At 46.0% G+C, this 23,411-nt stretch overlaps 1 protein-coding gene across 16 annotated transcripts in view; it reads left to right on the top strand.

The window, feature by feature from the left end:
- Positions 1-23,411, top strand: part of LOC120097802 (igE-binding protein-like) — an 84,215-nt gene that overhangs the window by 23,220 nt on the left and 37,584 nt on the right. For 11 of the 16 annotated variants that reach the window (XM_063276937.1, XM_063276936.1, XM_063276939.1 and 8 more), the window contains 2 exons: positions 4,502-4,706; positions 5,358-10,331. In XM_063276937.1, the coding sequence (XP_063133007.1) occupies positions 6,065-7,105 (1,041 nt within the window). In that variant the 5' untranslated portion in view covers positions 4,502-4,706; positions 5,358-6,064 and the 3' untranslated portion in view covers positions 7,106-10,331. The other 5 variants (XR_010059097.1, XR_010059096.1, XR_010059099.1 and 2 more) reach the window with 2 other exon arrangements.

Below are 23,411 nucleotides of genomic sequence, written 5' to 3'. Positions count from 1 at the left end.
TGGCTGATCCTTTGATATCAAGTCAATCTTACTGTTTGCTTGTGGTTTAAGACCCGAGTTCTGTGATTGCTGTGGGGCAGGTGTTTGGAGAAAGCCTGGGATTCTTTTGGCCCCTACGGACCCAAAGTCCCTGGGATTGCTATTGATGGCTTGGCCATTGTGAATCTCGCTGGATCCCAGACTCACTGTCCATGCAGATGGCTCTTCTTTCACCTCCAGGACATTGGACTGTTGGGCTTCTGAAGGTAGAACCCTTTCTTCAGGGGCAACTACTGTCTCACCGCAGTGGGGCTGTCCTGCAGCGACATTCTGAAAGCTCTTCAGTGGTTGATGCTTGACCATTTGGGGGTCAAGCATCAACCATTTGATTATGAGCTGTCTTTTCCCATTCGATGGATAGTCCTGCTTTGCTGGGATTTTGTCTGGAAGCAGAAAGCAGGTCACTGAACCCACAGGTATCCCTGCCATGGATCTCCAGGTGGCTGCAGGTGGAGGGGCTCTTTGAGTCTCCCAAACCTCTGCTGGTGAGGGTATAAACTCAGCCTGGCAGCTGACACACTTTCTACCCTTGTCCCTCCTGGGTCCCGGTGATGCAAATTTTCCAGGATCATGGCAGCCTTGGAATAGTACTCCTCCTTGGAATCAAAGATGGGGGAGAGGGGAACACAACCCAGGGAAGGTTTGAGGCTGGAACCCCAGGTGTGGTGAGATCCCTCGTCTCAAGGATCTGCAGATATGGGTCTCCTTCTGCGTTTGACTGGAAGTTCTGTGATGTTTGATGCCAGCTTCCTTTCAGTCTTTGAGTCAAGAAAGGAATGGTGCTCAGCAGGGTTGCTGTAGAACAGATCATCTGTCCTCAGTGCAGTGTTCCTGGGTTTCAGCCCCTTCCCAGGGGTGCTGCTTACAGAGCAAGGCACATCGCTGCCCCCAATACTGAGGCCCTTCTTGATGGTGTTATGTATATCACCCTTTGCTATGACCTTCCTTAAGGGTATCCCCAGGGGCACAGTCCCCATCATTTTGATCAACATGTAGATTTTGGGGTTGAGGATGGAGGGCTGGGCAGGCTGAGGCCTGCTCTTGCAATAGTGATCACTGTTTTGTGGGAAATGTCCCTGAAGCTGAGTCGGTTTTCTTAGTGGGAGGAATCTGAAGGTGGTTGGTTCTTTGTTGCTCTCCCACATTAGTTACCTTGTCTCTGTTCTGTGTCTCCTCAGTGTTAAGGAGCATCTGACAATGCTCAGGAAGGATGGAGAGTGGCCTCAGAACTTTATTGGGCAGGGTGCCCCTGGAAAAGTTCCCAGTGGACCTGCTATTGGCTTTTGGATGTTTTGGGATATCATAACCTTTATTGTCTTCCCAATACAGCCCACTTGCCAGGGCTGGTTTTTAGTTGGTAGGGTGCCTGTCTACCTCTCTCAGTGGGAAGACATGGTATTCCCCAGGCCCTACTCTTGAAACAAGGAGGTGTTTGACTTGCTGTAGTGCTTGGTAGCTTTTCCAGGTCTCTGACCCCTGTCGCACCTACCAAACTTGGTGTTACAAGTTGGAGAGGCAATGGATGGTCCTGGAAAAGCTGTGGAGGTCTGTGAGCCTGGGATAGAGCTTGGGCAGGACCACGGGCACCATAAAATGTCACAGATTTATGTTCTGCTGAGGTATGGCTTCTGAAGACCTGAGCAGTAGCCACAACTGACTCTGAGAACACAGAGGATATGCCCCAGAAAAGTTGACTAAATTCCTTCTGTATGCGATGCTCCAAGAACTTAAGGTAAGACAATAGCTGAGAGAAAGGAAGGTGATCCATTTTCTGAAGAGGGTTCCACCAGTGTTGTGGTGTAGAGTCCTGGAGAAGTTGCTTGCTGGAACTGCAAAAGACGGGAGGGAAAAGCATCAGCCCTGAGCAGAAGAACAGAGGCCCGTACTTCTGTATAAATAAGGCAGAGAAATGTAGAATGGCTTGCCTTGAAGCTAGTCTCCCAAACCCAGCAAACACCCAAGATGATCTCCACTGAAAATAAAATTAAAAGCTGTCTATAACACTTGCCTAGCTCGTTGGGGCCCTCCCTGGATTAGACTCCAACAGACAATAGACAAAACAAATTCACGGCATTTTCACTGAGGTGGAGTTGAACCTTGAATCCTCCTAGAACCTCCTAGGGACAACTGGGAGCTCTGACTGCAGCTCTGCTGATTTCCCTCAGCATCTAACTCTAAGGTCTCCCTGAGCCTTCCCACTACTGGAGGAAACAACAAGGCATCCCTGTCAAGGATGGGGTGGTGAGAGAAACTGAGGTTCTGTTTTGCATTTACTTTTCATTTTTTAAGAAATGTAGAAAGAAACCTATGCCAAGCTCCAGACACTCAGTGATCTGGTCCAACCCATCAAACAGGAAGAACCCGCAAAGCACATTCTCTTTTCTCTCATTCAAGACACTTACAGTCTTTTGTGATTATAGCTTTGTGTCAGGAAAGGATGCGAAGGACCAGCCAGAGGAGGTCCTCAGAGTGAGGCTGTGAGTGCATCCTCCTGTGCAGTCAGGTCAGATGACCCCTGGCACAGCCATACACCAGCATACGGAGTGCTGTCAGTCAGTAGAGCTCACATGAGCATGTGTGTCACAGACTACTGATGGTTCATGTGTCATCTTGATTGGTTGAGTAATTGGCATCTCCTTTCCCTAGATGTCTGGCTGCTGTCTGGGGCTCAAAGCTGCAGTCTCCGATCCCTTGATTGCCCTTTCTGTGTGGCTAGTCCCTTTCCCAGTATTTATAGTGTTAATTAGCTGAGAGGTCAGCTTGACTCTGAGACAGTCTCGACCTTGGAAGTTTTGGGATATAGAGAACTTTTTGAGGATCTGCATAAAGGCTGTGAACTTTGGTGTGCCATTCATGATTCTGCTTCTCCAGGGTAGCTGAGGACTCCACCCTGAGCTGCACTGTGGTCATTGGTGCTTGAGCGCCAAAGGCACAGGGCTAGTCTTTGCTGGAGTAGCAGGTCAGTGGCTGCCACAATTGAGTTTACCTGTTTGAGGTCTACAGTATGTGCAGAGAGGGTTGGTAAGATCTGTGGCTTGAGAGTCAGGTGCAGTGTGTTGTGTCTTCCTGGGGCAAGGGGTGCTGTATTTCAGAAGGAAGGTTAAAAAATGAGAGTATTAGTTTCCACCATCTGGATTTGTGGTCCTTGTTAAAAGTTGGTATCTGTGGGTTTAGTCAGAGGGATTGATGGTTTTTGCTTAAATTGTTAAAGAGTGTTTTGACCTTTGAAGAACTTAGATACTTCTTAAAAGTTTATGACAACCAAGGTGTTCAGCAACTTGAAGTAATTGAGTCCCTTTTATAATTTTTATTTTTTGGTGGTGCTGTGGATGAAACCTAGGGCTTCTCACATACAAATGATCTATCGCAGGGGACTCATCCTTCATCTTCACATTAACTTTGATGTCCAGAGGCCTTCATTTAGGCTTAGGTAGTGTATGAACAGTGTTACTTGGGATCTCTAGTGAGACTTATTTTACCCCCAAGAAGGTTCTGAATTGCATTTCTCAGAAATACAGAATCTAAAGCCATTGCCCAGTTGACACCTTTTGCTCTTGACTTCTGTTCTTCAATGTGGGCTCTCCCCCACCTGGTGCCTGGATTTAGGTGACTTTGTCTCAGAGTGATTGTCCTTCTATGGTGGGAGGTTTCGAGAATGCTGAGGAAACTGCAATGAGCAGGTAAATGTCTGTCTGTGGATGGCTCCCTCCAGCTTCTGTGTGGGCATGTGTCACAGTGTACACTTGGAGGTCAGAAGAGAAGTGTGGAGTTGGCTCTCCTTCCATCCTTATGTTGGTTCTGGGGATCCAGGTCAGCTGCTCAGGCTTGTGCAGCTCATGCCTTCACCCACTGAGCCCCTGCGCAGGCTTCATTTAGAAAGAAATACTGTACTAGGAACGATGGTGTGGAGATGGAGCTCACTTGCCAGAGCGCACACTTAGCTTGCATGAGGCCCTGGCCTCCTCCTTTCTGTCTCACTATAAAACCAGATGTGGTAATACACAGCACAGGAGGCAGGAGGATCAGAGGTTCCAGTGCACCCTGGACTACGTGAGACCCTTTCTCAAGAAAATCTTCCAGTAAATTCCATCCTTTAAACACAGCTTCTGTGCTGCAGAAGCCAGTTCTGACCTCAGCCTTCCCCTGACTTTCCTCTTCAGCTCGTAAGGCACGACAGGCTTTTTCACTGAGGCATCTTGCTGGCCTCTTGACGGAATGAATTACACACAGTGGGGCTTCATTCTGACACTTTTACACCTGAGGATAAGGTATTGAGACTCAATTTAGGCTCTAACAGGACAGGGCTCCCTGGTCTCTGCATAGCCTCTTCTCCACACTGGCTATGACCTGGGAGCTGTCATTGCTCCAGGGATCGGTGCCTTCAGTTTAGAATTATGCTTACATTTCCTGTTATGTCTAGAGGCTCACTAGGCATTTTGCTGTCTCGACGCTCATTTTACAGAGTGCTTGGGATTCCATGTGTTTTTGCTGAACTTGTAAAGGCGACACCTGGATGGTGGATTAACAAGAACACTGACCTGTGGGCAGCCTCAGCTGAGAACATTGGATTTTCACCCTAGTCCAGCAGCTCTGCTGCTCACATAGATGCAGATGAATGAAGACCCCATTCGGGAAGACACCTGGCCAGTGGTCCAGAGCTGATGCAGGTAAGCACTTGAGTGCTGTGTGTGTCAGCGCGCTGTACCCTTTAGAGCAGGGGTTTCACATAGCGCCTGCGCAGGGTGTGCCCTTCTCCATGTTTTATAGCTTGCTGCATGTGAAAGAAGAGCTCCGATCTCTTGAGTAAGGGAACCCTTAATACCACTATTGTTTTCTATACAACCTAGTAAGTGATAAAGGAATTTGAAGTAGCAGAATGGAGTGGAATCAAGGCTTTCTTTTTACGAGAAGGTGAGGTGTTCACGTTCGCTTGTTGGATTCGGTGAGACTTAGGAGACCGGATCCTTTAGGGTAGAGGGAGGCTCTTACTCAGTTTTTGTTCACTTATTTAAAGCAGCTTTGCTGGTTTGGATCTGAAATGAATGAGGCCTCAGGTGTTGGTAGCCGCCCGTACTGCGCACAAAGATGGCGCCGATTTCCTGTGAGTGAGTCAGCAGGGCACAGCTGTTGTCCACCCCGAAGGACGCAGTGCGCATGAGCCAAGCACGTTACAGCCCGCTCTTGGGGCATGCAAATTGGGCATTGGGGCTTGCACTTATCGGGTAGCGACACGAGTCTCCTAAGCATATATAAGCAGTGTCTTTTCCTCCCTCGGGGTCCCTGTTCAAGAGAGCTGTACAATAAAGGCTTGTTCGCAGAAGAATCCTGTTGCCGCGCGTCGTTCTTGCTGGCGAGACGTTGGGCGCGTGACAAGTGGTGCCAAAACTCGGAAACCAACATCGCCGGTGCCGAGGGGACCCTTCAGTGTGCTGAAGAGGATTCAGAACTGCGAGAAGGTAAATTAAAAGGAAAGCTCCGAGAGGCACGCCCCTTTCTGGATTTAGTCCTGCCATGGAGGGATTGTTGCTCATTCTTATAGTGACTGCTGTCTTCTTGCTAGTTGTGTTCTGCTTTGAGAGACAGAAAGTCTTAGCGGACATTCAAGAGAGCATGTCAGAAACGGAGCGGAGTGAGAAATTAGGAGCATGCAAAAAGGAAAAGGTTACTAAAACAAAAATGAAAGAGATACAAAAGGCGGAAGAAACGCCGCCGGAGGAAAGAATAGGCGTGCCCCGGAGGACGAAGTACAAGTCATCCGGAGAGGATACTTTGTATCCATTAAAGGAATTAGAAGCCTTAGAACTGGCTGGTAGTGACTGAGCAAGAGTTGTCAGAGTCAGAGGAGGAGGAATTAAAGGAAGAGGCAGCCAGATATGAGGAAGAAAGATATGGGCCTAGGTGGAGAGCCACTGTGAAGAAACTGAAAGTTATTAATGCCGCGGTGGCCTCCGCTCCCCTGCCTTATACAGAGGGGAAGTGTGAGTACTCTTTCTGTCCGCCTGAAACACAGCAAGCTATCAGGCAAATGTTTCCTGTGTTTGAGGACGATGGCGTTCGTTCTCATCAGCCCCTAGAGCACAAGCAAGTTAAGGAACTGGCAGAGTCTGTTCGTGCCTATGGGGTTACTGCTAATTTTACCATGTCACAGGTGGAAAGACTAGCAAGCATTGCCATGACTCCAGCAGACTGGCAATCTGTGACAAAGGCCTGTCTCCTTAGCATGGGACAGTATATTGAGTGGAAGGCACTGTGGCACGATGCTTGCCAAGCACAAGCACGTGCAAATGCAGCAGCAGGACAACCTGCCTGGACATTTGACATGTTAACTGGACAAGGGCAATGGGCCAATAATCAAACTGCCTTCCCCTTGGAGGTATATGGCCAGATTGCTACTAGTGCTGTCAAGGCATGGAAAGCTCTAACTAACAGAGGAGAGGTGTCTGGGAACCTGACCAAGGTCATCCAAGGACCAAGTGAGCCTTTCTCAGATTTTGTGGCCCTCATGATGGAGGCTGTTGGCAGGATTTTTGGAGACCAAGACCAGGCCATGCCCTTAATAGAACAGTTAGTTTTTGAACAATGTACCAAAGAATGCTGCAATGCAATCCTCCCCTGGAAGTCTAAGGGGCTGCAGGCTTGGCTGAAAGCCTGTAGGGAAATAGGAGGACCACTTACCAATGCCGGTCTAGCCGTGGCTATATTACAAGGACAAAGGCGGCCTGGCCTCTCTAGTAGAAGCATCATGTGTTTCCAATGTGGAAAGCCTGGTCATATGAAAAGGGAGTGCAGGAATCAGAATCCTGGCTTTAATCCAAAGAAAGTCCCAGGACTGTGTCGAAAGTGTAAGAAAGGGAAGCATTGGGCCAATGAGTGCAGGTCAGTAAAGGACATAACGGGGAAGCCCTTGGATGTGTCAAAAAACGTCCAACAGGACCCCCGTCCTCAGGGCCCTCACATATATAGGGCAACCAGCTCCCCAGTAACCTGGGCTCATCAAACTTCCCCAGGAGAGCCACTCCGGGTTCCGCAGGATTGGACTTCCGTGCCACCTCCAGAATCGTCCTAACCCCTCAAATGGGGGTGCAGTCTATCCCCTCTGACTTTCATGGCCCTTCACCACCCAATACGGTTGGGCTGCTTTTAGGACGCTCCTCTACTACTCTTAAGGGATTGGTGGTACATCCTGGGGTTATTGATCAAGATTACGAGGGCCAGTTGAAGATCATGTGCTCCTCCCCACGAGGTCTCTTCTCCATTTCCCCAGGTGACCGGATTGCACAATTGCTTGTTTTACCCAGTTGTCACGCCCAGTTTAAATCAGGAAGTACAAAAAGAGGAAAGAAGGGTTTCGGCTCTACGGGCACTGATTCAGCATATCTTATGGTCGATTTACACGCTCGACCTACTCTGATCCTAACCATTGAAGGAAAAGCATTTGAGGGAATTCTAGATACAGGGGCAGACAAAAGCATTATCTCCACTAAATGGTGGCCTACAAAATGGCCCATTATTCAATCTTCCCATTCATTACAAGGTTTAGTTTATGAAGCTAGTCCAACTGTTACCTCTAGGCCCTTAAAGTGGAAAGCCCCAGAAGGACAGGAGGCTAGTTTCGTCCCATATGTTCTTCCTTTACCTGTCAACTTATGGGGAAGAGATATTTTGGCTGAGTTAGGGCTTAAACTTATGAATGAGTATTCCCTACCAGCACAGAGAATGATGAGGGATATGGGGTATGTCCCAGGAAAAGGCATTGGTAAGCATCACCAAGGAACTACAGAGCCAATTCAACCCACTGCAAAACTCGATCGTCACGGTCTGGGTTTTTCTTAGGGGCCGTTGAGGGGGCTATGCCCATACCGTGGATAACAGATGAGGCTGTATGGGTTCCTCAATGGCCTCTCTCCTCTGAAAAGCTGGAGGCCGCTCACCAATTAGTAAAGGAACAGTTGCAATTAGGACATTTGGAACCTTCAAGCTCACCCTGGAATACTCCAATATTTGTTATAAAAAAGAAGTCAGGAAAATGGAGACTATTGCATGATCTTAGAGCAATTAATACACAAATGAAATTGTTTGGATCAGTCCAACGCGGTCTCCCGCTTCTTTCTGCCTTGCCAAAGCAATGGGAGGTTATTATAATAGATATTTAGGATTGCTTTTTCTCTATTCCTTTATATCCTAAGGATAAAGAGAGGTTTGCCTTTACTCTGCCTGCAATAAATCATGTGGAGCCTGATGAGCGCTATCAATGGAAAGTCTTGCCTCAGGGGATGGCAAACAGCCCCACTATGTGTCAGTTATATGTACAACAGGCCCTGACTCCTGTCAGAGGGCGATATCCATCACTAACGATTCTTCATTACATGGATGATATACTCCTCTGTGGATCCAAACCTCAAGAGCTTGAGATAGTATATGCTGACTTAATTAAGCATTTGCAACAGTTCGGGCTAACTATAGCTACTGAAAAGGTTCAGAGATCGCTGATGGGCAAGTTTTTAGGAGCCGTTGTACATCCAGAAATTATTACTCCACAAAAAATTGAAATCAGGTGAGATCACCTACAAACCTTAAATGATTTTCAAAAATTTTTGGGAGATATTAATTGGCTACGGCCATTCCTGAAAATATCTACTGCTGAGTTAAAACCTTTGTTTGATATATTGGAAGGGGATCCGCAATTAACATCCCCGCGATCCCTGTCTATGGAGGCTGTAGAGGCCCTCCGAAAGGTGGAGAAGACTCTGAGGCTCAATTAGTAAGGATACAACCTGATGAACCTTTTGAGCTATGTGTTTTGCAAACTGCTAAATTACCCACTGTGGTGTTATGGCAGAATGGCCCCTTACTTTGGATTCACCCACAAGCCTCTCCGGCTAAAACCATAGAGTGGTACCCCTCAGCGGTGGCAAGATTGGCTATGAGAGGACTAAAAGCAGCTGTAACTCATTTTGGTAAACATCCAATAAAAATTGTTATACCCTATACTGCAGAACAGCTCCAAGTGCTGGCCACTACAAATGATGACTGGGCAATACTTGTGTGCATCTTTTCAGGGGTGTTTGATAATCACTACCCCAGGCACCCCATTTTGACCTTTGCAAAATGTCATCCCCTTGTGTTTCCCCGGGTTACCAGCATGGAACCCCTTCAGGCAGGAGATATTGTTTATACGGATGGTTTGAAAACTGGTTTGGGTGCTTATGTGCATGATGGTAAAGTGGTAACTAAGCAATTTACCCCTAATTCCCCTCAATTAGTTGAGTGTCAGATTTTATTGGAAGTGCTCTGAGTGTTCCCTGGTCCATTAAATATTGTTTCAGATTCCTCCTATGTAGTTAATTCAGTTAAATCTTTAGAAGTTGCGGGATTGATTAGAACCACTAGTACAGTGGCTTCTGTGTTTCTGGAGATCCAGCAGGAGTTACTATCTCGGCATTCCCCTTTTTTCATCACCCATATAAGGGCTCATTCAGGGTTGCCTGGCCCAATGTCTCATGGGAATAACCTAGCCGATTTGGCTACTAGAGCCACTGCGTTTGCTGTGCTGACTCCTGTGGAAGCTGCCACCCAGTTCCATTCCTTGTTTCATGTTATTGCTGAGACCTTATGCAGGCATTTTTCTATTTCTAGAGCAGAGGCCAGAAAAATAGTGCTTCGCTGCGGTAATTGCAGTGCGTTTATTACCACCCCACATGTGGGCATTAATCCCCACGGCCTTTGACCCCTGCAGGTTTGGCAGATGGATGTTACCCATGTCCCCGCCTTTGGAAAATTAAATTATGTGCACGTTTCCATTGATACATGCTCCGGGGTCATAGTTGCTTCTCCCTTGTCTGGGGAAAAGGCCTCTCATGTCATTGCCCACTGTCTTGAGGCTTGGAGTGCTTGGGGTCTTCCTAGGCTGCTCAAGACTGACAATGGCCCTGCTTATACTTCAGAAAAGTTTAAACATTTCTGCAATCAGATGGGTGTTGCACACCTGACGGGACTTCCTTATAATCCTCAAGACCAAGGAATCATTGAACGTGCCCATCGCATATTAAAGGCTTATTTAAATAAACAAAAAGGGGGGAATTGGTGAGGTGCCACCAACCCCCAAGGTTGCCATCTCCACCACACTTCTTACTTTAAATTTCTTAAATTTAGATGCCCATGGCCATTCGGCAGCAGAACGCCATGGGCAATGGCCTATCCCACCCAAAGATCAGGTGAAGTGGAAGGATGTACTCACTGGAGAATGGAAAGGCCCGGATCCTATTCTAATACGATCCAGAGGAGCTGTTTGTCTGTTTCCGCAGGGTGAAGACAGCCCGGTCTGGATCCCGGAGCGCCTGACTTGCGGAGTGCTCCCCGAGCAAGATGATATTGCAGCTGTTACTGATATGCCTGTCCCACCTGATGATTCAAGCAGAACCTCGATGGGGGATCCTGTCGGTGTTCCCGAAGCCGATGCCAATTCATCATGATGCTAAATTGTTTCCTCGCCTTTTTACATCCAATAAGTCCTTTGATTTGCCCTTTTTGCCCTTAGATGAGAAAGTGGCTGGCTTAGGGGAATATAAGAATTTTTCCCTGTTGGGTAGCTTGTGCTTTACCCTAGTACGTAATATTTCCCAAAATAATGATCCATGCATGAAGTTGTATAATCAGACCACAGCGTAGTTTAATTTGCTATGGGATTCATCTGGGCCCTGTAAATGCTGAATGCCACCTGGATTTCTGGCTGGTGGCTGGCCAGACAGGAGGGGCTTATGCCGCCTCGACAGCCAAAGAAATTGGACTGGTGAATTTGACAATTTGATGGAGCAGCTGCGTGTGGCCATTGTAACTGTGAATTCCACAAGAGTTGATGCTTCTTTCGCAGAGGGAGTATCTTCCTGGATCACATCTGCCATGACCCACTTCAAGGAGTGGGCGGGAGCAATTGGGGTTGGCATGCTTTTGTGCGGAGGGATAGTGTTTATGCTATGGTTGGTGTGTAAGCTACGTGCCCAACAGCAACGTGACAAAGTGGTCATTGCACAGGCCCTTGCAGCACTTGATGTGGGCTCATCTCCCTCGGTTTGGTTAAACATGCTTAAGGATTGACAATGGGATTTTGTTCAGACAGCCCATGCACCCTGAGTCCTTTGAGACATTGCACCAGGATTGGGTGTCCTACACCTAAAGGTAGCCTTTGCACCCTGCAGGGTTAGTCCCATTGCACGCAGGAAGGTACCTTGCCCTTGTCACATCCATTCAAGGTCTCGAACCCTGAGAGTCCTACAAGAGCCCAATGGTTGATCGACCTTGTTCTTTATATTATTTGAGAGGGGGAGATGTTGGTAGCTGCCCGTACCACGCCCAAAGATGGCGCCGATTTCCTGTGAGTGAGTCAACAGGGCACAGCTGTTGTCCACCCCGAAGGACGCAGTGCGCATGAGCCAAGCACGTCTCTTGAGGCATGCAAATTGGGCATTGGGGCTTGAACCAATCGGGTAGCGACATGAGTCTCCTAAGCATATATAAGCAGTGCCTTTTCCTTCCTCGGGGTCCCTGTTCAAGAGAGCTGTACAATAAAGGCTTGTTCGCAGAAGAATCCTGTTGCCATGCGTCGTTCTTGCTGGCAAGACATTGGGCGTGCGACACTCAGGAGCCTGTAATTCCAGCGCTCTGAAGTGTGGAGTCAGGAGGACCAGGAATTCTAGGCCATTCTCCATTACATAGCAAGTTCCAGTTCAGCCTGGGCTACATGAAGTCTTGTCTCAGAAGCAAAATAAAAGCCAAGCCTGTACAACTCCCCTGCTACAGGAATCCACAGCCTTTTTTGTTTTTATTGGGGGGGGGGTTGGGGTATTTTTTGGTGCAGCTGGACTGTTTATGTGCAGGGCCCCCTGTTGTGATTGGAAGGTACTTGGGCTGTCAGTGGGTGGATTGAGGGTGGATTTGCTGTTTGACAGCAGATTTTCGTTTCCCTGTATCTGCTGTGTTCAGAAGTGCTTCCTGTTTAGCTCTTGTGAAGAAGATACTGTCCATGATGTCGGAAGTTAGTTTAGGGGTCCTCTGCACGCTCCCTCCCTGCTTGTTCGTCAGTCTGTGCTCAGTAGTTTCAGCAAAGCTCTACTTTGGCCATTGCTTTTCCCTGCTCCTCTTTTCTTCATTGAGTCCTAGCTTCCCTTGTGTTAGATAAGGGCCTGTTGCTCTCTGGGTCTCTAGGTAGGACTGGTTTCATTCTCACATGTTTGTGTGTGTGTGTGTGTGTGTGTGTGTGCGCGCGCGCGCACGTGTGTGTGTGTGTGTGTGTGTGTGTGTGTGTGTAGAAGGTCAAACCAAGGGTCTTGTGTATTCTAGCAAATGCTTTAGCAGTAGGTTAGACACCCAGACCTTTCTTATCAAGTGATTTTGAAGAAAAGTAGTAGGGCATTTTGTCAAACAGGTGCTGAGGGTGGACTTGGTACTCTGTTTTCTGTAGGTTGTTAAGGATGTCTTGCTGAGTTTTTTATTTTTTATTTTTTTGTTTTTTATTTTGTTTTTTTCTGATGACTCCACTAGTCTTAAGAGGTGGCTGGATGGGATTTGAACAGTTGTTAGGGTCTGTGATTTCTCAGAATGTATTCCTGTTCGGATTCCTGTTCAGGCAGAGTGTGGACCCCGGGATTGAAGGATTCATGCAAAGGAGTTGAGGCTTGGCAAAGAGGACCTATGAGAGGCTATTGGTGAAGCCAAGTTGTAGCAGAACACCCCCCCCCCACACACACACACAGTGTATTGAGATGCCAGTATCATAGGATGATCACCAAGAACAACAGTGTTATGGATCACCCTGAGCTTAGAGTGCTACAGAGGGCAGAGCTGCAGAAGTGACACCAACCCTTTGGAGGAGCCCAGAAGATCATGTATGGATCCAGACACCAAAACAAGAAGCTGTAACAATTGATGTTGCCTTGGAGACCCCCAAGACGCTAAGGAAAGCTGCTGATAGTTAGCGGAACCCACCCAGGGGAAAGAAGTTTCTTGAAGTCAGCACAGATGAGGATTGCTTTGACATCAGACATGAAGATGCAGAGTTTGGAGTTTGCCCAGCTGGTTTCCTGTCTTGTCTGTGGATTGCAGTTAAGTGATTGGATGAATCTCAGAAGAGACCTTGAACTTTCGACTTTTAACATTGTTGAGACTGCTATAGCCTATGGGGACTTCTGAAGTTGGATTAAATGTATTTTACATTATGCTATGTTTAATTATGGCCCCCATAGACTCATGTGTTTGAACAAGCCTATGGGGGCCAGGTAGTGAAATGTGATGGTTTGTGTATGCTCAGCCCTGGGAGTGGCACTATTAAAAAGTGTGGCCTTGTTAGAGTGGGTGTGGGCTTTAAGACCCAAACCCTAGCTGCCTGGAAGCCAGTATTCTGCTAGCAGTTTCAGATAGATGTAGAGCTCTTAGCTCTGCCTACCTGGATCCTGCCATGCTCCTGTAAGCCAGCCCCAGTGAAATGTTGTCCTTATACAAGTTGCTTTGGTCATGGTGTCTGTTCACAGCAGTAAAACCCTGCCTAAAAACTTAAACCTTAGATTTGGTTTGAGAAAATGATGTTGAAAGGGTGGCAGCAGTTTGAAAGCAGAAGCAGGAGGATCAGGGGGTCGTCAGCCTGGTCTACACCACACCAAGTATCAAAGTCTAGAAGGAATAAGATGAAACTGATCCTCACTGATGTTCCCCAGTAGGGACAGAGTGGACAGCTGCACACTAAAGAGTCTGCATACAGCTACTGGTCAAAATATTTCAGGTGTAACCTGGCCCCAAGCGTGTCTCACCTGTCGGCCCCGCTCTTCACCACAGCTGCCATCCGCACACCAGCCACCAAGGCACAGAGAACTGTGACTACCTGACTGCTGTCCAGGCAACCAACACCACAGGACTCAACTGTCCAGGTGCAAGTGGGAGGCGGGGCCTTGTGGCGAGGGCAGAGCCTGGCCCTACTCACCTAGGGGGTGGGGCGCCCACCAATAGCTGCCAGGTACTTGTGTACCCCCCCTCTGTCTCTGTGTGTGCTTTTCTGTGTCCGTGTGTCTGTGTGTGTGTCTGTGTGTGTGTGTGTCTGTCTGTCTGTCTGTCTGTCTGTCTCTCTCTCTCTCTCTCTCTCTCTCTCTCTCTCTGTGTGTGTGTGTGTGTGTGTGTGTGTGTGTGTGTGTGTGTCCAAGCCCCAGTGCCAATGTGTTCAAGGCTATTCCCCACTTTTTCTTCTATTAGTTTGAGTGTATCTGGTTTGATGTGGAGGTCCTTGATCCACTTGGACTTAAGCTTTGTACAAGGAGATAAGCATGGATCGATCTGCATTCTTCTACATGCTGACCTCTAGTTGAACCAGCACCATTTGTTGAAAATGCTATCTTTTTACCACTGGATGGTTTTAACTCCTTTGCCAATGATCAAATGACCATCTGTGTGTGGGTTCATTTCTGGGTCTTCAATTCTATTCCATCAATCTATCTGCCTGTTTCTGTACCAATACCATACAGTTTTTTTCCACTATTGTTCTGTAATACAGCTTAAGGTCAGTGATGGTGATTTCTCCCATGAGTTCTTTTATTGTTGAGGATACTTTTTGCTATCCTGGGTTTTTTGTTATTCCAAATGAATTTGCAAATTGCTCTTTCTAACTCTATGAAAAATTGAGTTGGGATTTTGATTGAGATTGCATTGAATCTGTAGATTGCTTTCAGAAAGATGGCCATTTTTACTATATTAATCCTGCCAATCTATGCACATGAGAGATCTTTCTATCTTCTGAGATCTTCAGTTTCTTTCTTCAGAGACTTGATGTTCTTGTCATCAGACCTTTCACTTGCTTGATTAGAGTCACACCAAGGTATTTTATATTGTTTGTGACTCTTGTGAAGGGTGTGATTTCCCTAATCTCGTTCTCAGTCTGATTATCCTTTGAGTAGAGGAACACTACTGATTTGTTTGAGTTAATTTTATACCCAGCCACTTTGCTGAAGTTGTTTTTCAACTGTAGAAGTTCTCTGGTGGAATTTTGGGGTCACTTAAGTATACTATCTTATCATCTGCAAATAGTGATATTTTGACTTCTTCCTGTCCAATTTGTATCCCTTTGACCTCCTTTTGTTTTCTGATTGCTCTGGCTAGGACTTCAAGTGCTATATTGAATAAGTAGGGAGAGAGTGGGCAGCCTTGTCTAGTCCCTGATTTTAGTGGGATTGCTTCAAGTTTCTCTCCATTTAGTTTGATGTTGGCTATTGGTTTGCTGTATATTGTTTTTACTATGTTTAGGTATGGGTCTTAAATTCCTGATCTTTCAAGACTTTTTAACATGAAGGGGTGTTGAATTTTGTCAAATGCTTTCTCAGCATCTAATGAGATGATCATATGTTTTTTCTTTGAGTTTGATTATATAGTGGATTATGTTGATGGATTTCTATATATTGAACCATCCCCGCATCCCTGGGGTGAAGACTACTTGATCATTATGGATAATAATTTTGATGTGTTCTTGGATTCAGTTTGCAAGAATTTTATTGAGTATTTTTGCATTGATATTCAGAAGGGAAATTGGTGTGAAGTTCTCATTTTTTGTTGGGTCTTTGTGTGGTTTCGGTATAAGCATGCTTGTGGCTTCATAGAAGGAATATGGTAGTATTCCTTCTGTTTCTATTTTGTGGAATAGTTTGGACAGTATTGGTATGAGGTCTTCTATGAAGGTCTGATAGAATTCTGCACTAACCCATCTGGCCCTGGGCCTTTTTTTTGGTTGGGAGACTTTTAATGACTGCTTCTATTTCTTTAGGAGTTATGGGACTGTTTAGATGGTTTATCTGATCCTGATTTAACTTTGGTACCTTGTGTCTGTCTAGAAAAATTTCCATTTCATCCAGATTTTCCAGTTTTGTTGAATATAGGCTTTTGTAATAGGATATGATGACTTTTTGAATTTCCCCAGTTTCTGTTGATATATCTCCCTTTCCATTCCTGATTTTGTTAATTTGGATAGTCCCTCTATGCCCTCTGGTTAGTCTAAGTGTTTACCTATCTGGTTGATTTTTTTTCTAAGAACCATCTCCTGCTTCTGTTGATTGTTCGTATACTTCTTTTTGTTTCTACTTGGTTGATTTCAGCACTGAGTTTGATTATTTCCTAACTTCTACTCCTCTTGGGTGAATTTGATTCATTTTGTTCTAGAGCTTTCGGGTGTGCTGTCAAGCTGCTGATGTATGCTCTGACCAGTGACTTTTTGGAGGCACTCAGAGCTGAGTTTTCATTTTAGCATTGCTTTCATTGTGTGCCATAAGTTTTGGTATGTTGTGCCTTCATTTTCATTAAATTCTAAAAGGCCTTTAATTTTTTCTTTGTTTCTTCCTTGACCAAGTAATCATTGAGTTGAGCAGTATTCAACTTCATGTGTATGTGGCCTTCTGTTGTGTTGTTATTGAAGAGCAGCCATAGTCCAGGATATGATCTGATAGGATGCATGGGATTATTCCAATCTTCTTCTATCTATTGATGCCTGTTTGGTGACCAATTATGCCGTGCCCAACCTCGACCAGCAAAGAAGACATGACCACAGGAGATCTTCTTCAAGCAGTTTCACTCAGGAACCTTGATACAATCTTCTAACCTCTATCTCTTCTGACTCTCTCTCCTTCTGACTCTCTCTCTCTCTTCTGACTCTCTCTCTTCGGACTCTCTCTCTTCTGACCTCTCTCTTCTGACTCTCTTCTGACTCTCTCTCCTCTGACTCTCTCTCTTCTGACTCTCTCCCTTTCTCTCTTCTGATTCTCTCTCTCTCTGACTCTCTCTCTCTCTCTCTCTCTCTCTCTCTCTCTCTCTCTCTCTCTTTTCCGGGGAACGCCCTGCACCACACTTAAATATCTAGCACTGGCCAGTCCTAGCAAGCCACGTGGGTCATGTAGATAGGCTGTCACTATGCAGAAGCTATCGGGCTAGGCAGACATAGCCAAATAAGGACTTGTTTACTGCAAGGAGCGCTCACTGTTGAGAGGGTGGAAAGCGGAAACCAGCGCCATCTTTGAGGCGCAGCACGTTGCAGCTCTCTACAGTTCCCCCTTTTTGTTTAATTAATCAAGCAGGCAAAGGCACCGCTGAGCGTGGTGACCCCCCCTGTCTTAGGATCATCCCTTCATTAAACCCGTCGTAGGACACCTCGTCGCCCACAACGTTCCATGCCTTAGGTAGAAGGGAAGTTGCCCGTCGCTGGGCAAGGTCACTCACATATACTCAGGGGCGAGGTGCAACTAGGTCTTCTGAATGACCGTAAGCCAGGCTTGAGGGGACTGTCCTGCTTCAATGGCTATAAATGTCTGTACCATCAAAGCCTCGTGCCGCCTCTGAACAAACCTCATTCTACAGAGACACCACAGGCTCACTAGGGAGACCAGCAGCAAGAATTCAGCTAGGGCTCCCATACCCACCCACTCTCTAAGATGATTCATAGCAGCAGCAATCCAAGATGACAATCCTGTAGCCAGTCTAGCATCTGCACATGTGGAGTTCACGGTCACGATGGCTACACGTAGCTGATCCATTAAGAAATCGAATTCTCCAGTCCAATTACCTAAAAAACAACTTGACAACTGTTTAGACAAATTAGAGTAGTGGGCTTAAAGGTCATGACGTATCGGCATGGGTCTTGGGAACACTGAAAATTGGCAGTATTCAATTAGAAAAGCTCTCCAATCTAGATACTGCCCTGGTTTGAGGCACGCTCACACCAGGGTGGTCCAATCACTAGAAGTCATGCAAAATCTGTGCAGAGCCTCTATCTGAGCAATAGTAAAGGAGGCAGTGATACCATATGTCCTGATTCTGCCAGGGACTTGATCACCTTAAAGTCTAAAGGCTCATGATACCTTTGTTGATTAGCATCCACATAACAGGATAGGCCAGATGTAGTTCTGTGCAGACTGCCTTCCACACTTCTGGGCAGAATGTACTACCTGAAACTCTACTTCCTTCCTCTACAACATTGCAGGGAGGAGGAGCCGAGGGGAACTGCCCAGGAGGTTCCTCCACCATTTTAGGCTTTTGCCTATTCTTCTTCTGTCTATTCCTTAGAGACTGTTTCCGCATTTCATCTATCAACTCTTGTAACTCTTCTTCTGAATCTGTTTCGTCTGTTTCCTCCTCTGTATTTGTCTTTTCTGAGTCTGTCTCCTTTGCGCTTCCCTGCTTTTCTGACCTCTCCTCTTGAAGCATTTCTAGGGCAGCTTGCCCCTTCTCCCTATTCTTTTTTTTTTCCAGAGCTGGGGACCAAACCCAGGGCCTTGCGCTTTCGAGGCAAGTGCTCTACCGCTGAGCTAAATCCCCAACCCCAGCTTGCCCCTTCTCTATAGCTGCCTGACAACATTTCTGATCCTCAAGGCAGCTACACACTAAGCACCATACTGGACGGACCCCAGGTCTTAGAGTCCCCTGTTCCCGGGCAAAATCAAGGTCTTTCCCTAACTTGTCCCAGCTCGCCACTATGAGATTACCAGAGGCTGCGAACCAGGGTGCAATGGCATCGCATTCGCTCAAAAATCTCTCTATGATGCTTCTTTTTATTTTTAGTTTCTTTCGCTCAAACAGCTCTTGAAGAGCCAGAAAAATTGGACGAGACTGTGAGGTCCCCATGACAAAAACTTTCTATGCTGCTACGGCTAAATTCACTGCGTGTCTTGCTACTTTCCTTTCGCTGCTACCTCGAACTTTACTTTCGGTTCCCTGCTACTGCGAACTTACTTTCGGTTCGCTGTTACCTCAAACTTTGCTTTTGGTTCGCTGCTCCTGAATAAATTTTTCAGGTGGTCTACCTCTATCAAATCTGATCAGTATGACTCTGTGAGGTTTCCAGAGCCTAATCACACCTTTTAAAAGCACAAAGACAAAATCTTTCTCCCAAAATACTGTGTTCCTTAGTCTGAAACTGGAAAAGCTTGTATCTTGTACCCTCTCCCAGAGTAATAATATAACCATAAAACTCAAAGTCACTCCCATCATAATATCCGCTTGTTCCTGGAGCAAATAAAAAACTTTCCAGATTTCCGGGTGTAAGCTACATCCCTCTTAACTTGTCCCAAAACCAGGAACCTTATAGTCTCAATCCGAGAGTTTTGCGACTTGTCCCAAAACCGGGAACCTTATTGTCTCAATCCTGGAACTTAACCCTCGTCCCAAAACCTGGGAACCTTATTGTCTCAATCTGAGAACTTAACCCTCGTCCCAAAACCTGGGAACTTTATTGTCTCCTTTCGGTTCGCTGCTACCGCGAACTTTACTTTCGGTTCGCCATTACCGCGAACTTTACTTGCTCACTACCCTGAGACTTTATACCTGCTTATTTCCTGTGGTCCTTATTGTCCCATCTTACCCTGGGAACTTTCCAGCGCTGCCCTGACTGCAAGAAGTTCTGATCTCGGAGAGAGTTGAGTCCCTTTACGGTGGATTCGAGGATTCTCCGTACAGGCTACCACTTGCCGCGCTCAACCTCGACCAGCAAGGAAGACATGACCACAGGAGATCTTCTTCAAGCAGTTTTACTCAGGAACCTTGATACAATCTTCTAACCTCTATCTCTTTTGACTCTCTCCTTCTGACTCTCTCTCTTCTGACTCTCTCTTTTCTGACTCTCTCTCTTCTGACTCTCCTCTGACTCTCTCTCTTCTGACTCTATCTCTTTCTCTTCTGACTCTCTCTCTCCCTGACTCTCTCTTCTCTCTCTCTCTCTCTCTCTCTCTCTCTCTCTCTCTCTCTCTCTCTCTCTCTCTTCGGGGAACACCCTGCACCACACTTAAATAGCTAGCACTGGCCAGTCCTAGCAAGCCACGTGGGTCATGTAGATAGGCTGTCACTATGCGGAAGCTATCGGGCCAGGCAGACATAGCCAAATAAGGACTTGTTTACTGCAAGGAGCGCTCACTGTTGGGAGGCTGGAAGGCGGAAACCAGCGCCATCTTTGAGGGGCGGCACGTCGCAGCTCTCTACACAATTATATGACCAATTTTGGAGAAGGTACCATGTCATGTAAAGAAGAAGGTGTATTCTTTTGTTTTAGGATGAAATGTTCTATAGATAACTGTTAAATCCATTTGGTTCATAACTTCTGTTAGGTTCTCTGTGTCTCTGTTTAGTTTCTGTTTCCATGATCTGTCCATTGATGAGAGTGGCATGTTGAAGTCTCCCAGTTTTATTGTGTGTGGTACAATGTATGCTTTGAGCTTTAGTAAATGTTCTTTCATGAATGTGGGTGCCCTTGCTTTTGGAGCATAGATATTCTGAATAGAGAGTTCATCTTGGTGGATTATTATTTTGGTGAATATGAAGTGCCCTTCCTTATTCTTTTTGATAAATTCTGGTTGAAAGTAAAGTTTATTGGATATTAGAATGGCTACCCCAGCTTGTTTCTTGGAACCCTCATGTGGAAAAATGTTTTCCAGCCTTTTACTCTGAGGTAGTGTCTGTCTTTGTCACTGAGGTGCATTTCCTGTAAGCAACAAAATGCTGGGTCCTGTTTACATATCCCGTCTGTTAGTCTATGTCTTTTTATTAAGGAATTGAGCCCATTGATGTTAAGAGATATTAAGTAGTAGTGATTGTTGTTTACTATTAGTTTTGTTGTTAGAGGTGGAATTATGTTTCTATGGCTATCTTCTTTTGGGCTTGTTGCAAGACAATGACTGTCTTGCTTTTCCTAGGGTGTAGTTTCCCTCATTGTGTTGTAGTCTTCCATCTATTATCCTTTGTAGGGCTGGATTTGTGGAAAGATATTGCATAAATTTGGTTTTGTCATGGAATATTTTGGTTTAGCCATATATGTTAATTGAGAGTTTTGCTGGATATAGTAGCCTGGGCTGGCATTTGTGTTCTCTTAGGGTCTGAATAATATTTGTCTAGGATCTTGTGGCTTCCATGGTCCCTGATGAAATGTGTGGTGTAATTCTGAGAGATCTGCCTTTATATGTTACTTGACCTTTTTCCCTTACTGCTTTTAATGTTCTTTTTTTGTTTTGTGCATTTTGTGTTTTGACTATTATGTGGTGGGAGGAATTTTTGTGGTCTAGTCTATCTGGAGTTCTGTAGGCTTCTTGTATCTTCATGGGCGTCTCTTTATTTTCTTAGTTTAAGGAAGTTTCCGTCTATAATTAGTTGAAGATACTTAAGTTGGGAATCTTCACTCTCTTCTATACCTATTATCCGTAAGGTTGGTCTTCTCACTGTGTCCCTGATGTCCTGGATGGTTTGGGTTAGGACCTTTTTTCACTTTGCATGTTCTTTGATTGTTGTGTCTATGTTTTCTATGGTATCGTCTGTTCCTGAGATTTTCTTTTCTATCTCTCGTATTCTATTGGTGATGCTTGCATCTTTGATTCTTGATCTCTCCCCTAGGTTTTCTGTCTCCAGGGCTGTGATTTCTTTATTGTTTCTATTTCCATTTTTATATCCTGTATGTTTTTGTTCAATTCCTTTACCTGTTTGGTTGTGTTCTTTAAGGGAGTTATTCATGTCCTTCTTAAAGTCCTCTACCATCATCGTGAGATATTTTTAACTTCATATCTTGCTTTTCAGATGTGATGGGAGTATTCAGGACTTGCTGTAGTGAGATAACTGGATTCTGATGGTGAGAAGTAGCCTTGGTTTCTGTTGCTTTTGTTTTGTGCTTGCATCTCACTATCTGGTTTTCTCTAGTCCTGCCCTAGGTGTCCCTGACTGGAGCCTGTCCCTACTGTGGTTTTGGTTGTGTCAGAACTCCTCAGAGTTCAGGTGTCTTTCTGATCCTGGGATCCTGGAATCCTGACTGTGTCAGAGATTCTGGGAGTCAAGCTGCCTCTGAGATACTGAAGTCCTCGTGAGACCAAGCTCCTGAGGTCCTGTTTTGTCCGAGCTTCTGTGAGTCAAGCTTTTTCTGGGTCTTACAGAAGTGGGTGAGTGGAGTCCAGAGCCCTGAGATTGCTGAGAGCACAGATAAAACCTGGGAGGAACCTGTGCCTCTGGGTGGATGAGGTTTGTGTTTCCATGGTTTCTGTGTAGGTCCCAGTTATGCTGGGTGGTGGGGAACAAGTTGTTTCCTCAACTGTGACCTTGACTGTGTCAGAGCTCCAGTGCTCCTGCATGTGTCAACTCTTGGGAGTTGAGCTTCCTCTGTGATCCTGTGTTCCTCTGATCCTGGGTATGTTAGAACACCTGGGTGATGGGATTCCTCTGAGTGTTGTGGGACTGAGTGTGGGACTAGTGCCCAAGGTTTGTTCAGGGCACAAGTTCAGACTGGAAGGAACCACTGTGGCTGGCTGGGTAGGGGTTCTTACATCCCTGGATCCCGGGAGACCCAGTCACTCTGAGTGTTGGGACAGATGTTGTGTCCTCCTGATGTGTGATCCTAGGCAAGTTAGCTTCCTCTGGGTGTGGTCTATATCCTTTATTGTATACTAAAAGCAAATATATGAAGAAAATGCAAAAGTAGTAGTGTAAATGAGATCTGATGAAGCAGTGGGAGACGAAAAATGGATTGTTTCATTCAGGGCTTGCAGGAGGGATGCAGAATTGAAAGACCATTATGGGAGGAGAGAGGGGAGATTGAACTCTGCTAGAAAATGGATGCAGATAGGACCTTGGGTCTCGACAGATCCAGAAGCACCATAAACTACGAATGTAGGTTTCCAAATTATTCACATAGAATTCTTCTACCAGGAAACAATCTACAACTGACAGACATTGTCTACCCCAGGTTGGCACTGGTGCAGCATCATATGACCTGAATGTCAGCAAGGTGATGGCCTGGGCAGGATGATTCCAGGTCTCCAGGGAGGGCACTGAGGGGACTGACTGGGATGTCTCTGGTCTCTCTGCAGGTTTTCCTGTGTTACTGAGCAGGCCTCTGTGACATGACATGGCCTTCAGTAACCACCTATGGTCACAGACTGCACGTTCTATTCTGGCTCTGGCTCTAGTCACAGAAGAAGGCAGACTGTGGACAGTTACCAACCTATTGAACAGGCTGTAATAAGTACTGATATGGGCTCAGCCTACATCAAGGTGAGTAAGGACTCCTGGGATAGGTATTCTCTATGTCTGTCCTAGGAATGCAGGGAGAGCTTTTCCTACATTTGTAGCAAGGATGAAATGTTTGTGGTTGCTGTCTCTGTACATCCTGTGTACAGTGCCACAAACATCAAGGTGGGAAAATGAAGGGAACACATTGAGACCTAGACCTGGGTGGGGTCTTTATGGGGTTGGCTTATCCTGAAACACTGCATAGTGTTTTAGTTAAGGCTAACTGCACACTGATGAGACTGTGTGTAGATGACACCACAAAGTGACTGTGCCTTCCCATGTGCCCTGTCTCTCCATAAACTGTACTGAGGCCAAAGCAATGC

The sequence above is a fragment of the Rattus norvegicus genome, chromosome 17 (assembly GCF_036323735.1).
Source record: "Rattus norvegicus strain BN/NHsdMcwi chromosome 17, GRCr8, whole genome shotgun sequence".
NCBI classification, from domain to species: domain Eukaryota; kingdom Metazoa; phylum Chordata; class Mammalia; order Rodentia; family Muridae; genus Rattus; species Rattus norvegicus.
This window is presented reverse-complemented; position numbering and strand designations above follow the sequence as displayed.